This window comes from Aspergillus homomorphus (genome assembly GCF_003184865.1).
Source record: "Aspergillus homomorphus CBS 101889 unplaced genomic scaffold BO97scaffold_35, whole genome shotgun sequence".
Classification (NCBI taxonomy): Eukaryota; Fungi; Ascomycota; class Eurotiomycetes; order Eurotiales; family Aspergillaceae; genus Aspergillus; species Aspergillus homomorphus.
The window spans coordinates 132,043-144,962 of record NW_020291921.1 but is presented as its reverse complement, the minus strand read 5'-3'; the positions used below and the strand labels follow the sequence as shown (position 1 = coordinate 144,962).

The window sequence follows — 12,920 nt, the reverse complement described above, 5'->3', positions numbered from 1 at the left end:
GCTCAGGATAATTAGATTGAATAGAGGTTCGTTTTGTATCGAATTCGAGCCAAGGGCTCATTGAGATATTACACTTGGCTGCTCCTCGGCTAGAAACATACACATCCATCACACACGGTTGTAGACATGGTATACATGTTGCCAGCTAAGCATGAAATTTAGGTTTTGCCATTAATGTTCCCGCCCCGTGCATCCCAACTACAGAACAAAAAAAAGAAAAAAGAAGCCTAGGCCCGACCTTGAAAAGCTCACAATTCATTAAACTCCAAATCACAGTGGAGCCCCACTCCGAAAGTATCATCTATTTCAGGAATTTTTCGTCGTCCTGGCTGACGATCAAAGCGCTTCTCTTGGCATCGATGAAGAGATCTTCGACCTCGGCCACGTCGGCCTCCTCGATGCCACCGGGCCGTCCGTTGACCCGGGCCAGGATGCTGGCGGGCGTCAACAGTTGCAGGGCGTAGCGCAGACTGACCTTGCTGCCGTGATCCGAAACCTTGTCCAGGGCCGGGTCGGTGATGGTGATACCTTCCGTCTTGGCGCGCAAGCGGATGATGGTCTTGATCTCGTCGGGAGTGTACGGGTGGGTGGGGATGATGAGGAGACGGGCGAGGAGGTCGGGAGGGATGCCGTGCGCGGCCGAGATGTCGTCCGTGCCGCGGATGACGGTGTGGCCGCGGTTGGAGGCGAGGATGACGATGGGGGAGATGCTGGATTCGAGGGCCCGGTTGAGGTACGTGAAGCATTCGATGTCGAGCATGTGGACCTGGTGGGGGTGGTAATCGTTTGCGTTAGAGATACGACCGGGAATGTAAGAAGTTCGGGATGATAAGAAGAACATACCTCGTCGATGAACAGAACACCAGGCACCAGCTCGGCAACTCCTTGGTCGATGTAGCGGTTGACGACCTTGTTGATCTCCTGGCGCAACTTGTCCGTGATCTCGGTCTTCTTGGGCTTCATCAGCTGGCCCATCATGCTCATCACGTCCTGTCCACCTTGCGGCCGGGCATTGGCCATATCGAGGTCGTGTAGCGTCACGTCCTGCACGATCTCCTTCTTCTTGTGCACCTCGCCCTTCGGTACGGGGACGTACTCCTCCGCCTCCAGATCAAACTCGGTCGCGTACGCGTCCGACCGTCCCACTCGCTTGCAGGCGCCCGTGTTCGCTTCAATGTAGATGACGTCGCCCACAGTCACCCGCTCCTTCTGGATGGCTTCGTAGATGCTGGGGTCCAGGCGCAGCTTCTTGGTGCCCTTGGCCGACTTCAGTCCGATGATCAGGTGGCTGATCGTCCGGCCGTATCCGCCCAGTGGGTTCTCGGTTTCCTCGGGCGTGAGCTCCGTCACTTCTCCTTCGTAAACTTCCTTGGTTTCGCGGACACGGAGACCTTGTTGATGGACAAAAGAGTTAGCCCACACGTGCGCGATCTTGGGTCGCTTGATCCCAATTGAGCAGCAACAGCGGACGATGAGGGCTGGCTAACTTACCAATTGCTCTCCGGAAGTTCTCCATAAGCGCCTCCGTCTTCTTCACTTCAGCAGAGTAGATCTCACTGCCGACAATAGGGCAGAACGGGACCTTGGTACCCAGTTCTTGTGATACCGCAAGAGCCAGTGCTGTCTTGCCTGTACCAGGACCACCGGCCAAGAGCACGGCACGGCCGGCCATCTTCTTCGCCTTGATCAGGTCGACTACCACACCGCATGCCTATGAGAAGATTTCCTGATCGTTAGCCGACGGTTGCGTCTTTATTGTGAGGTAAAATAGTATGTTTGAGAAAAGCAGGGTTGTGTCGCATACCTCACGGGCAGCACCTTGTCCAACGAAGCCATCGCCGGATACTTCTGCGGTACCGTCTGACCGGAGTCCGAGACCCTTGATGTGCGTATGCGCGGCTGTTCTGTTCTCGCGCGAATTGCCCTTCACTTCACTGATCTGGACCATGGTGAAGGGATTGCGACCTCGCTCAGAAGGCCACAGAGAAGGCGATAGATGAGGGTCAAGGGGATTAGTGTCGAGAGGTTTGGAGGTCCGAGGAGTGCTGCAGTGAGCTAACCGATCGGAGTACGGAGAGGGACGATGAACTGAGGAAAGATGGAGGGATTCAATCGGTCGGTTTGGATAGATGATACTGAGCACTTCCAGGTGCTTGCTGCTGGGCGGAAATTCCGATCGATCAATGAGAGCGGGCCGTGGCCAAGGCGGTCAGCCGCAACAGACCCAAATTCTTTCTCCCACTGCCCACCGGAGTGCGTCCGATTGAACCTTGAACCTTTAGTTGATTGCCAGCTTGGACTCATTCTCCCTCCTCCGTGCCCGAAACTCGCATCTGGCAGAGTTCTGTCATGGTCAAGAGCCGAATTGACCTCTTTTGATATTTACGAATCCACGATGGCGGGCTTACAGACTCGCTCGGCCATGTCCCTCCCCTTCTCCCTCTCTGCGGCTTTTCGCAACCTTTCCCTCAACACCGCGAGGCGCTCCTTCTCGACGACACTGCCCGCACAGAAGACGAAACAACTCCCGGACTATATCCCACCCTATCCGTACGGTCCCAACTATGTCTACAAGCAGTCGAATTCCGGTCTCTACGGCGGCGTGACGATCCAATTCGGCAACAAGATCTCCAAGGGCAAGAACGAAGGCAAGACCCGCCGGTCCTGGAAGCCCAACGTTCGCCGCATGAAGCTTTATAGCGACGCCCTCGAAGAGGATCTCTTCATTAAGGTGACGCGGAAGGCATTGAGGACGATCCGGAAAGCGGGCTCCCTCGATAACTACCTCCTGGGCGACCACCCGGGCCGGATCAAGGAGCTGGGTGTTTTCGGCTGGGAGCTGCGGTGGCGCGTGATGCAGACCCCCAAGATGCAGGAGCTGTTTAAATATGAACGGAAGAATCTTGGTCTTCCAAGACCTCCCACCTTCGAGGAGTTTGTGGCGCAGAAGGAGGCCGAGAGGAAGGCGAAGGCGGAGGCCGGCGCGGGGGATTTGACGAACATCAAGGAAATGACGAAGCCTACGCTCAATGAGAAGCAATACTGAGAGGGATAGTGAGAAGCGGGGTGTGCAACATGAAGAGTGTCGGGGGTTTCTGAGTCGGGCTTGGGATTCGTTTGAAACATCCGGGGTGAGAGACCAGCGGATGAGGGCGTCTGTTGTATTATATCTATTTGCGACCATGTTTCGACAGTCTGGAGCAGACTGTGTCAGTTATCCGTCTAGCTGGCCGGTTATGTGAAGAGAAACTGTATAGATGTCTGGCTTTCCTTTTCTTACATGGATTACATGGACCTAGCATGATTTGATTTCGTTTTGGTGTATTTATACTTTCTATCATCTTGACCAATGGTATTGGAATAAGGTTCTCGGTCGTCTAGTACGGGCTTCCTCCTAGCTGAGGTTTTGGGAGATAGACGATCTCTAGCGCGCAGGAAAGCAAGTAGATGTACTATTGCATGTATGTGAAGTGTTGGCCCAAGAGTCATGGGCGATTTTTCGCGTTGCGAATCGATATACTCTTATTAAAGACGACTGCGCAGACTGCCAGGCTTGTCTCGACAGTCAACACTAATAATATCTCAGCACTTATCCACCGCCGAGACTACTTACTTAGGACTGACTCGGGATCCGCTCTCGTGGTTGGAATGTTGCGATATCTCGGACCAACCGAAGACCCGCGCGGATCGACAGCCGGAAGCGGCAGAACGACCCATTTCCATGCGGCGACGCTTTGTCCGACCGGAGTACTTACGCACTATCCAGCCTCTCCTCCAACGACCTCTTTCTCCTCAGTCGCCCGGCATCCGATCGCTGGGACAGATTTCACCATCATGCAGTTCGCTTTACCTCCGCGGAGGGCCCCGATAACTCCTGTGTACGGACGATCCTCGCGATTCTCGTTACAGCGCAGGAAACAGCTCAAAGCCGTCGCCATCTTAGCCGTTGCGCTCCTCACCATATTCTTCCTTCTCTCTCAACTCTTCTACACAAGCACTGGAACCACGGCAGTATCCGCTGGCACCTCCGGTGTTGTCATTGTCACGGTGTTAGACCGCGTGAGGTTCAGCGACGAGTACATCCAGAAGATCGTAAAGAACCGAGAAGACTACGCGAAGCGTCATGGTGAGTGGCCCGAAAAGCAGACCACTTGATACATAGACACAAACCTTTCCCCTTCTTGTTTCACCCAAGCTGACGAAATCGCTGCCAATCAGGATATACGAATTTCTTCGCCAACACATCCGACTACGAGTCCTCGATCGGCGACTCGCCGCAAAGCTGGGCGATCATCCCGGCCGTCCGGCATGCGATGGCCTCCCACCCTTACTCGCAGTACTTCTTCCACCTCGATGCGCACGCCCTGATCATGAACCCGAGCAAATCGCTCGCGTCGCACATCCTCGACAAAAAGCGACTCGAGTCGCTCATGCTCAAGGAGGTCTCCGTCGTGCCGCCCGACAGCATCATCAAGACCTTCTCGCATGTCCACCCCGAGGACGTCGACCTGATCATCACCACCGACAACGAGGATATGAGCCCTGGGAGTTTTGTGCTCCGCCAAGGGGAATTCGCCAAGTTCTTCCTCGACTTATGGTTTGATCCATTGTATCGGAGTCATAACTTCGCGAAGGCGGAGACACATGTGTTGGTAAGACGGGCTGTCTTTTTCTTCTGCTACTGCTGCTTCTTCTTTTATTTTTGGCCCTTCGTGGCTCTTATTACTTCTGTGTTACCGTTCATAAACTCACCTCATCGGTCGCATTTGTAGGATCACATCATCCAATGGCATCCGACCATTCTCGCCCGTTTGGCGCTCCTTCCTCAGCGAACCATTAATGCCTACAGCAAGGATTGCACGGCGGCGGCGGCGAACGGTGTATACAAGGACGGTGATTTTGTCATCCGATTCCTTGGCTGTGACACCGATACGAGGCGGAGCTGTGAGAGGGAGGTGGAGCCGTACTATCGCCTTTGGCAGACCAAGTTGAAGACCGAGTGACGGGTTGCCAACTGGGGGTTTGCTTTCACTAGCTGGGTTCCGGAGTTGTGTAACTGTGGGCTGGGGATGGGCGCGAACCCGTGTTCCTTGCTTCTATTTTATCTTTCCGGTGTTTCTGCGGCGTTTGTTAAGGATGTCCCACATAGAGCGAGCGGGTGTATTATTATAGGCTGGACTGGAACTACTTCTTTTCTTCGTGTTGTATTGTTTGCTCATTAGGAAAGCTCATGAAGAACAATTGGAACATTAAGCTCGAATGCAGCGCACAACTGTCATGCGGAGTAGGTGTCAGGCGATAAGCCCGACTTAGATTGTGTGAGAACTCAACTACCCCAACCACTAGGGGCAGACTTCGTGGCCATGTCTCATCCATTGCATATAAAATGTAGGATCAATAAAAAAAATACACCGAGGCGGAAACCAGGTTCCTTTCTGACGTGTGCAATTCTTGCAGGAAACTCTGTTTTCGTCTGCCCCTGTCGTTCCGGCCCAACACCCCACTGAGCCCTAAACAAGACCAGGGAAGAGAGCGAAGCGCTTGCGCTTGTACTTGTCGCCGAATTCCTTGCGGTAGCGGCGCTCCTTCTTCTTGGCCCAGATAGCCATCTGGGCGGAGCCGACGACGATGAACAAAAGAACGCTCCAGCTGAGGCCGCTGAGCAGGTATACACCGACCCAGGCGACGATCTCGAAGAAGTAGTTGGGGCAGGTGACGACGCTGAAGCCGAAGCCGCGCGGGATGCCGCGCTCGGTGGTGCCGGGCCGGCGCAGGTCGCGCAGGATGCAGTGCGCGTTCAGGTTGGCCAGCTCGCCGAAGACGAAGAGCGCCAGCCCCGTGTACAGCAGGAAGGGGTCCTGGTCGCGGACCACCGCAGGACTGTCCGGCCGGAACACCCAGTAGGCGATGTTGGCGCCCGCCAGCACCCAGTAGTGGCCGCTGTTCTTGACGATGTTGCGTGCCGGCATCGTCGCGTTGCTGAAGCGGTGCACGAAGATCGTCTCATACTCGCGCTTGATGAAGTGCACCGTGAGCAAGGCGCATACCAGCCGCTGGAAGTCTGAGGGCGTGGGCAGCGGCTGCGCGAAGTTGAAGTAGATGTATGGGCGGAGCGGATAAAGGAAGAGGTACGGGATGATGAGCGGGCCCAGGTATTCGATTAAGTAGACGGTGCGCCATCCTAGTTGAGGGCCTGGGAGGAGGGGGAGGTTGGGTTATTTCGTTGGATTCCCAAGAGAAAGGGGGGGGGGGGGGGGGGGGGGGGGGGGGGGGGGGGGGGGGCGCGCGAGCGCCATACCTAGGTCCTTGACGTGGATCACACTCCTTTCCTTCAGGCCGGTGCTATCAACGGTCGTTTCTTTCGCGTTGGGAACGAGCGTCCGGTCGCTTCCCTTGGTGACGCGGAGACGGTGGATGGAGAAATTGGAAGCTTTGGCCAATGCCTTGTAGATCTCCTCGGTCGAGGCATCGGAGGCCACCTGGAGCTCCCTGGGGAGCTTCTTGATGGGTTTACCTGGTAGGATATTGGTGTCAGTCAATGGTGTAACGAGTACATAAATTCGGTTGGGGATGACATACCCCGGGGCTCAACAACTAATGTGATCGCCATTGAGATGCGGCTGGAAGGGTGAACGAGCTGGAAGATGGAGCACTCCGCTAATAGTAATCAATGACGACCAATGATGATGACTTCGTTTGTCGAAATCAAGACGTGAGGGAGGGCTGAGGAGAAGTCGGAGATGCGCGAAAATTACCCTAACTTTTGGTTGAAGAAGAACGGATGCTGCAGCTTATGGCGCTTACTGGACTGGGTAAGTCTGCTTGCTGCCTCGGCTTCCGGGCCTCAGGAACCATCACGTGGCTCACCGCCCTTCAGCCGCATAGACGGAGGATCCATGATGGACGGAGATAATGGAGTATGGAGTCTATGGACGGCCTATTATGGAGATTCAATTTATTCCTTTAATTTATTGCTCGTCATTTTCAGCTGAAACTTTGAAGGATCCCCGGGCCGGATTCGGATGGCAACCTCCACTCGTATTGCTTCTGCACTGCCTGAGTCAGCTGTCCTGCCTGAGAAAAAAAAAGGTGCAGCAAGGCTGAACGAGTGATGGCACCATGCTTGGTACAGTACAAGACTTGGGGTCCATGTGATAGTCAACCAATACGGCGGAGAAACAACAGTCCAGACTTTTTATTATGTATTTTTCATTTCTCTTTGCTTGACTGAACACCCTTTGATTCCTTCCATACATGACTGCTAATGTTGCGACGGGCTAGTCTAGCTTCCCGAAATTCAAATAGCGTCGCTTTAGTGTCGGCCTGTCAGCCAGCCTTTCCTCTCATCGGTCGTTTCCTAGCACGTTTAGCGACCATTTTAGTGTCAGGCGTTCCCCAGCACTGGGCACTCTGAGCCCCATCCCTCAAATGGCAATGCTCCAATTGATAACCACTAGATACTACCATCCATCAGCATCAAGCAAACAAACAGTCGTCTTGGGTTCGCTGTACGTACCACGCGGTCATTACGCGCAGCAACTCAGACCCAGGATCCCATGAGTTTCAACGGACTCGATCAACGGACTCGATCGGGTTTACTGTCCACAATGTCGTTAACCACCCTCTCCTCCAATTGAGTATTGAAGGCCGGTCTCTCATGGGGAATATCAACCTGGAATTGTCTGTGCCACCCGCGTGGACGACTTGAGAGCTCCAGCTGCACAATTCAAACTGCCCACCGGTTAAGAAAACCTAACGCAGTCTAGAGACCGAATTTACGAGTTCTCCACGTTTGCATCGCCTCCCTAGGGGCCCTCCCTCGGTCTTTACCGATCCTTTCCTCCATCTAGACCATGGCGCCTCTTCCCTTCAATGTCCCGCTAAGGCACGCCTGATCACAACCAAGTTACCTGTCAGCTCAGCGCGTGGCGTAAACCCCAGCTGGAACAAGTCTCATTTGTCCTTTTTCTCATACACACGAATCAGAATGTTGTCGGGCTAGCACTCCTCATGGGGCATTCTTCGCCTAAACAAGATACCAAATGCCTCTCATGCCGTAATTTCTTATTCGCTCGTATCGGGGTCGCCGACTCCTTCTCTCCACAGCCACCATGCTGATATTGATCCAATCCTATAAAGGAGCATAAATTTCCTCCTCCCCTACCGATCGCATTTGCTTGCTGCTGGCCAACTTGTCACGCACTTATAGCTTGTTGATTTCTGAAGTCGGTGCGTTTAGGCTATAGTGATTGTTTACTGTGCCTGGGCGATTTCTCCCCGCATTTGGCATTGCCTCCACATTCTTCGGTTGCTTGGTTGCCTTATCCGGATTTAGTTTTCTACCACCAGGTGAGCCAGATTATCCCGATGCGTTCTTCGTTCTCGTACTTTGGAACAGGCCAGCAAGCAAATTTTCCGGGGAGTCGGGTGGGACCGACGGCTCAATTGGCATGGGCATTCTTGCGAAAGGATATTCCGAAGCAAATAACTGAGACCTACCGCAGTGTGAAGGATCGCCCGCTTGTATACTACACGGCTTGAGATAGCCCGCCATGGCTACCAAGCAGGACCAAACCCTCCTAAACGGCTTTGGGACTAAAATATCCCAGGTTGAAAAGGTTATTTCAGCATCTTTACGGCCATTGCCTACGACGACGGGCGATGGGACATACGTCACTGAGCAGGTGCAGACAGGGTTCATCAAGGACCTTGGCCATGTTGACCTTGACAACATCAAGGCCATTTTGGAGATTGTTAAAGATACTGCAACAGGGGAGCCGCTCAATGATAGACACTATATCATGGAGCGGGTGATTCAAGTCAGTGAATTGTTTCTCTATTTAAAGCTGGGCCATCTAACCCTTCTTTAGCTCGCTTCCGGCCTACCTTCTACCTCGCGGAATGCGAAGACCTTGACAAACACCTTCCTCAAACAACTTTGGAACGACCTGGAGCACCCGCCAGTCTCGTAAGTGGATTGAAAGGAACAGAGACCACGTGCAAACCATGAAACTTACACCAACGGTAGCTATCTCGGTTCAGACTACGTGTATCGGCAAGCGGACGGCTCAGGCAATGTATGTATCTACTTCAAGTCTTCGATCGAAGAGACTCATACTGACCATTCAGAACTACTTATGGCCCCACATTGGTGCTGCTGGCTCTCACTATGCCAGATCTGTGCGCCCAACGACTATGCAATCTCCTTCTCTCCCAGAGGCCGAGACCCTTTTTGCCTCTCTTTTAGAGCGGAAGGATTATAAGGAGCACCCAAACAAGATCTCAAGCATCTTGTTCTACCTTGCGTCTATTATTATTCACGGTAAGTCTGAAGATTTGGTTCATTTTCTGAAGTGAAACTGACAAGCTTCGAGATCTTTTCCAAACGGACCGCAAAGATTATACCGTGAGCTTGACCTCTTCTTACCTGGATCTCTCGCCACTTTACGGCAACAATCAAGACGAGCAAAATCAAGTAAGGACTTTCAAGGATGGAAGATTGAAGCCGGACTGCTTCTCGAGCAAACGTATCCTGGGCTTTCCTCCAGGTGTCGGCGTCCTTCTGATCATGTTCAATCGGTTCCATAATTATGTGGCCGAGAACTTGGCTACCATCAATGAGGGTGGCCGCTTCACTAAACCAGATGAGTCAAATGCTAAAGCATATGCGAAATACGACAACGACCTCTTCCAGACTGCCCGGCTGGTGACCTGCGGTCTGTATATCAACATCATATTGAAAGACTACGTCCGCACGATCTTGAACATCAATCGAACAGACAGCACTTGGAGCTTAGATCCTCGCGCAGAGATGCAAGATGGTCTTCTTGGCGAGGCACCGGCACAGGCAACTGGCAATCAGGTTTCTGCTGAGTTCAACCTCGTATATCGCTGGCACTCTTGTATCTCCAAACGTGATGAAAAATGGACGCAGGATATGTATCGCGAGCTGTTCCCCGGGAAGGAACCGGAGCACATTTCTTTACGAGAGTTTCTGCGAGGGGTTGGTCAGTGGGAAGCTCGCCTACCGGCAGAACCTTCAGAGCGCCCATTTGCTGGGTTACAGCGCAAGGAAGACGGGTCATTGGACGAAGGTGAACTCGCCAAGCTGTTTGCAGACAGTGTTGAGGACTGCGCAGGTGCCTTTGGGGCATCGAATGTTCCTTCAGTCTTCCGCAACATTGAAGCCCTGGGCATCATGCAGGCCCGTTCCTGGAACTTAGCCACATTGAACGAGTTCCGGAAATACTTCAATCTCACTCCTTACAAGACATTTGAGGAGATCAACTCTGACCCATATATCTCCGGTCAGCTCAAGAGGCTGTACGAGCATCCCGACCTGGTGGAGATCTACCCAGGCATTATTGTGGAAGACGCGAAAGAGTCGACAATCCCTGGAAGCGGTTTGTGTACTAACTACACAATATCGAGAGCTATCCTCTCCGATGCCGTGGCATTGGTCCGCGGTGATCGTTTCTACACTGTTGACTATACGCCGAAAAATCTCACGAACTGGGCATACAAAGAGATCCAATACCAGGACACTGTCGATCAAGGACATGTTTTTTACAAGCTTGTCTTGCGTGCATTCCCCAACACCTTTGCCGGTAACTCCGTCTATGCTCATTTTCCTCTTGTCATTCCATCCGAGAACGAAAAGATTCTTAAGGATTTGGGTCGGTTTGACGACTACAGCTGGGACCGGCCCAGTCTCACCTTACCTCCTCAATTCATCTCCTCGAACGCCGCTTGCATGGCTATCCTCAGCGATCAAGAGACTTTCAAGGTTACATGGGGCAAGAAGATTGAGTTTCTTATGCGTCACAATAGCCAACCTCACGGTCGGGACTTCATGCTGTCCGGAGACAAACCACCAAATGCTGCGTCCCGGAGGATGATGGGAACAGCTCTCTACCGTGACAAGTGGGAGAGTGAGACTAAAAGGTTCTACGAGAACATCACTTTGAAACTTTTGCATCAGCATTCCTATCAGATAGCAGGTGTCAATCAGGTCGATATTGTTCGCGATGTCGCCAATCTCGCGCAGGTTCATTTCTGCGCGAATGTGTTCTCTCTGCCGTTAAAGACCTCATCGAACCCAAGGGGTGTTTTTACCGAGCAAGAGCTTTATGAGATTATGGCTCTTGTGTTCGCGTCGATCTTCTACGACGCAGATGTTGGAAAGTCGTTCGAGCTTAATCAAGGTGCACGGAGCGTGACGCAGCAGCTCGGAGAGCTCACGATGGCCAATGTCGATTTTGTCAGGAATGCTGGTTACATTCAGAGCCTGGTTCACAGTCTGCATCGGCATGATATTCTAAGCGAATATGGTACTCACATGATCCAGCGCCTGCTCGAAAGTCAGATTTCTCCGGTAGAAATCGTTTGGACTCACATTCTGCCGACTGCGGGCGGAATGGTCGCCAACCAGGCCCAACTCTTCTCGCAATGTCTTGACTACTATTTGTCAGAAGAGGGCTCAGTTCATCTGCCAGAGATCAATCGGCTTGCTAAGGAAGATACACCTGAAGCCGATGACCTATTGCTAAGATAGTAAGATCTACCTCACCTCCAGAGTTGCTGACATCGAATATCCATCATTGGTACTAACAACTCGCTGCAGCTTCATGGAAGGTGCTCGTCTGCGCTCCTCCGTGGCCTTGCCACGTTATGTAGCAAAGCCTACGGTGATTGAAGATGCCGGGAAGAAATTGACATTGAAGTCCGGCCAGTTGGTGTATTGCAACTTGGTAAGTGAACCATAGGGGCTCAGAAATCCCGACGTAACACCCTTACACGGATGTGCTAACATTGCATGACAGGTTGCCGCTTCCAGGGATCCCGTCTGTTTTCCGGAGCCCGAGACGGTCAGGCTTGACCGTGACATGAGCGCATATGCTCACTTCGGATGGGGACCGCACCAATGTCTTGGCATGAGTCTCTGCAAGCTTGCACTCACGACTATGTTTAAGGTTGTATGCGGCTTGAATGGTCTCCGACGTGCTCCTGGCCCTCAAGGCCAGTTAAAGAAGATCCCAAGCCACGGAGGGATAACTATTTACATGACTGCCGATCAGAGCAGTTTCTGGCCCTTCCCTTCCACAATGAAGATCCAGTGGGACGGAGAGCTGCCGCCTCTTGCAATGAACTAAGGGTTGGCGGAATTGGCAAAAATACTTCAGTGTGTAATATAGTGTGCTGGATTAGCCTGTCCATATATAAACTGTCTTTGCCTTTGATTCTGTTGCCCAGTGCCAGAAGACTTGAGTTGAATGGATTTCTTTGCGTTGCCTGATGCATCTGTTCCCAAGCCCAGCCTTATCGGTATCCACTCATGTCACAAATTTCGAGATAAAATCTAAATGAACTAACTGATAATTGAACTGGCTAGAAACTGGAAGGCGTCAAGTGTCAGAGTGAGCGGATCTAAGGTTGAACATTCTCATTGATCTGAATGCGAAATAGGGCTTTAGGGGAGTATATATCAAGTTACCCTAGCAGCAATAGCCTAAGATGGATAATACAAGCATATTACTAACTACGAGTAACACGGTGTGATTAACCAGAGTAGTAGATGTAGCACTGATTCAATGAATGACTTGTCTTGATATGCTACCTAACTAGTAAGTGAGTGACCATGGGGTATCATATTCACTTTGTCGCGTAGGGCCTTCAGCCATGAGCCTCAGTTCCGCCTTAGACTCTATGCAATAAATTGAATGTTGGCGGCGGGGAAAGAAGAAGACCCGCTCCGGACGCTCCAACTGCGAGTTGAACCTTGAAGGGGAGACTGGAGGGAGAGCGGCGTCCTAACTTGGAACTGCCAAAGCCGCGCCCGCCCGCCAGAGAAGCTCCCGCCCAGTCCATTATCGGCATAATTTCACGAACCTTCCAGCTGCAAGCAACACTCTTCCTTCTCC

The 12,920-nt window shown here is 52.3% G+C and overlaps 5 protein-coding genes across 5 annotated transcripts; 3 read left to right on the top strand and 2 right to left on the bottom strand.

The window, feature by feature from the left end:
* Positions 1-50: 50 nt before the first annotated feature.
* rvb1 (RuvB family ATP-dependent DNA helicase pontin) lies at positions 51-2,132 on the bottom strand. Its single transcript, XM_025695650.1, has 4 exons — positions 1,805-2,132; positions 1,492-1,711; positions 844-1,391; positions 51-766 (listed from the first exon to the last, which is right to left on the bottom strand). Exons 1-4 carry the CDS (start codon positions 1,946-1,948, stop codon positions 302-304), a joined length of 1,377 nt encoding a protein of 458 aa, XP_025548873.1. The 5' UTR covers positions 1,949-2,132; the 3' UTR covers positions 51-301.
* A 137-nt stretch (positions 2,133-2,269) lies between these two features.
* Positions 2,270-3,366, top strand: BO97DRAFT_407480 (mitochondrial 54S ribosomal protein bL28m). The gene has a single exon (XM_025695649.1). It carries the CDS (start codon positions 2,396-2,398, stop codon positions 3,044-3,046), a length of 651 nt encoding a protein of 216 aa, XP_025548872.1. The 5' UTR covers positions 2,270-2,395; the 3' UTR covers positions 3,047-3,366.
* Positions 3,367-3,771: 405 nt separating this feature from the next.
* On the top strand, positions 3,772-5,219 carry BO97DRAFT_395698 (putative alpha-1,6-mannosyltransferase subunit). The gene is made up of 3 exons (XM_025694043.1): positions 3,772-4,126; positions 4,219-4,652; positions 4,773-5,219. Exons 1-3 carry the CDS (start codon positions 3,835-3,837, stop codon positions 5,001-5,003), a joined length of 957 nt encoding a protein of 318 aa, XP_025548871.1. The 5' UTR covers positions 3,772-3,834; the 3' UTR covers positions 5,004-5,219.
* Positions 5,200-6,929, bottom strand: BO97DRAFT_374106 (trans-2-enoyl-CoA reductase (NADPH) TSC13). Its single transcript, XM_025692924.1, has 3 exons — positions 6,580-6,929; positions 6,299-6,514; positions 5,200-6,193 (listed from the first exon to the last, which is right to left on the bottom strand). The coding sequence occupies exons 1-3, from the start codon at positions 6,608-6,610 to the stop codon at positions 5,511-5,513; spliced, it is 930 nt and encodes a 309-aa protein (XP_025548870.1). The 5' UTR covers positions 6,611-6,929; the 3' UTR covers positions 5,200-5,510.
* A 1,429-nt stretch (positions 6,930-8,358) lies between these two features.
* Positions 8,359-12,341, top strand: BO97DRAFT_407476 (peroxidase/cytochrome P450 family protein; the record flags this gene model as incomplete). Its single annotated transcript, XM_025695648.1, has 7 exons — positions 8,359-8,819; positions 8,871-8,968; positions 9,029-9,077; positions 9,130-9,322; positions 9,375-11,553; positions 11,624-11,750; positions 11,823-12,341. Coding segments are annotated over exons 1-7 (3,238 nt in total), but the record flags the coding sequence as incomplete, so codon positions are not given.
* Positions 12,342-12,920: the final 579 nt, after the last annotated feature.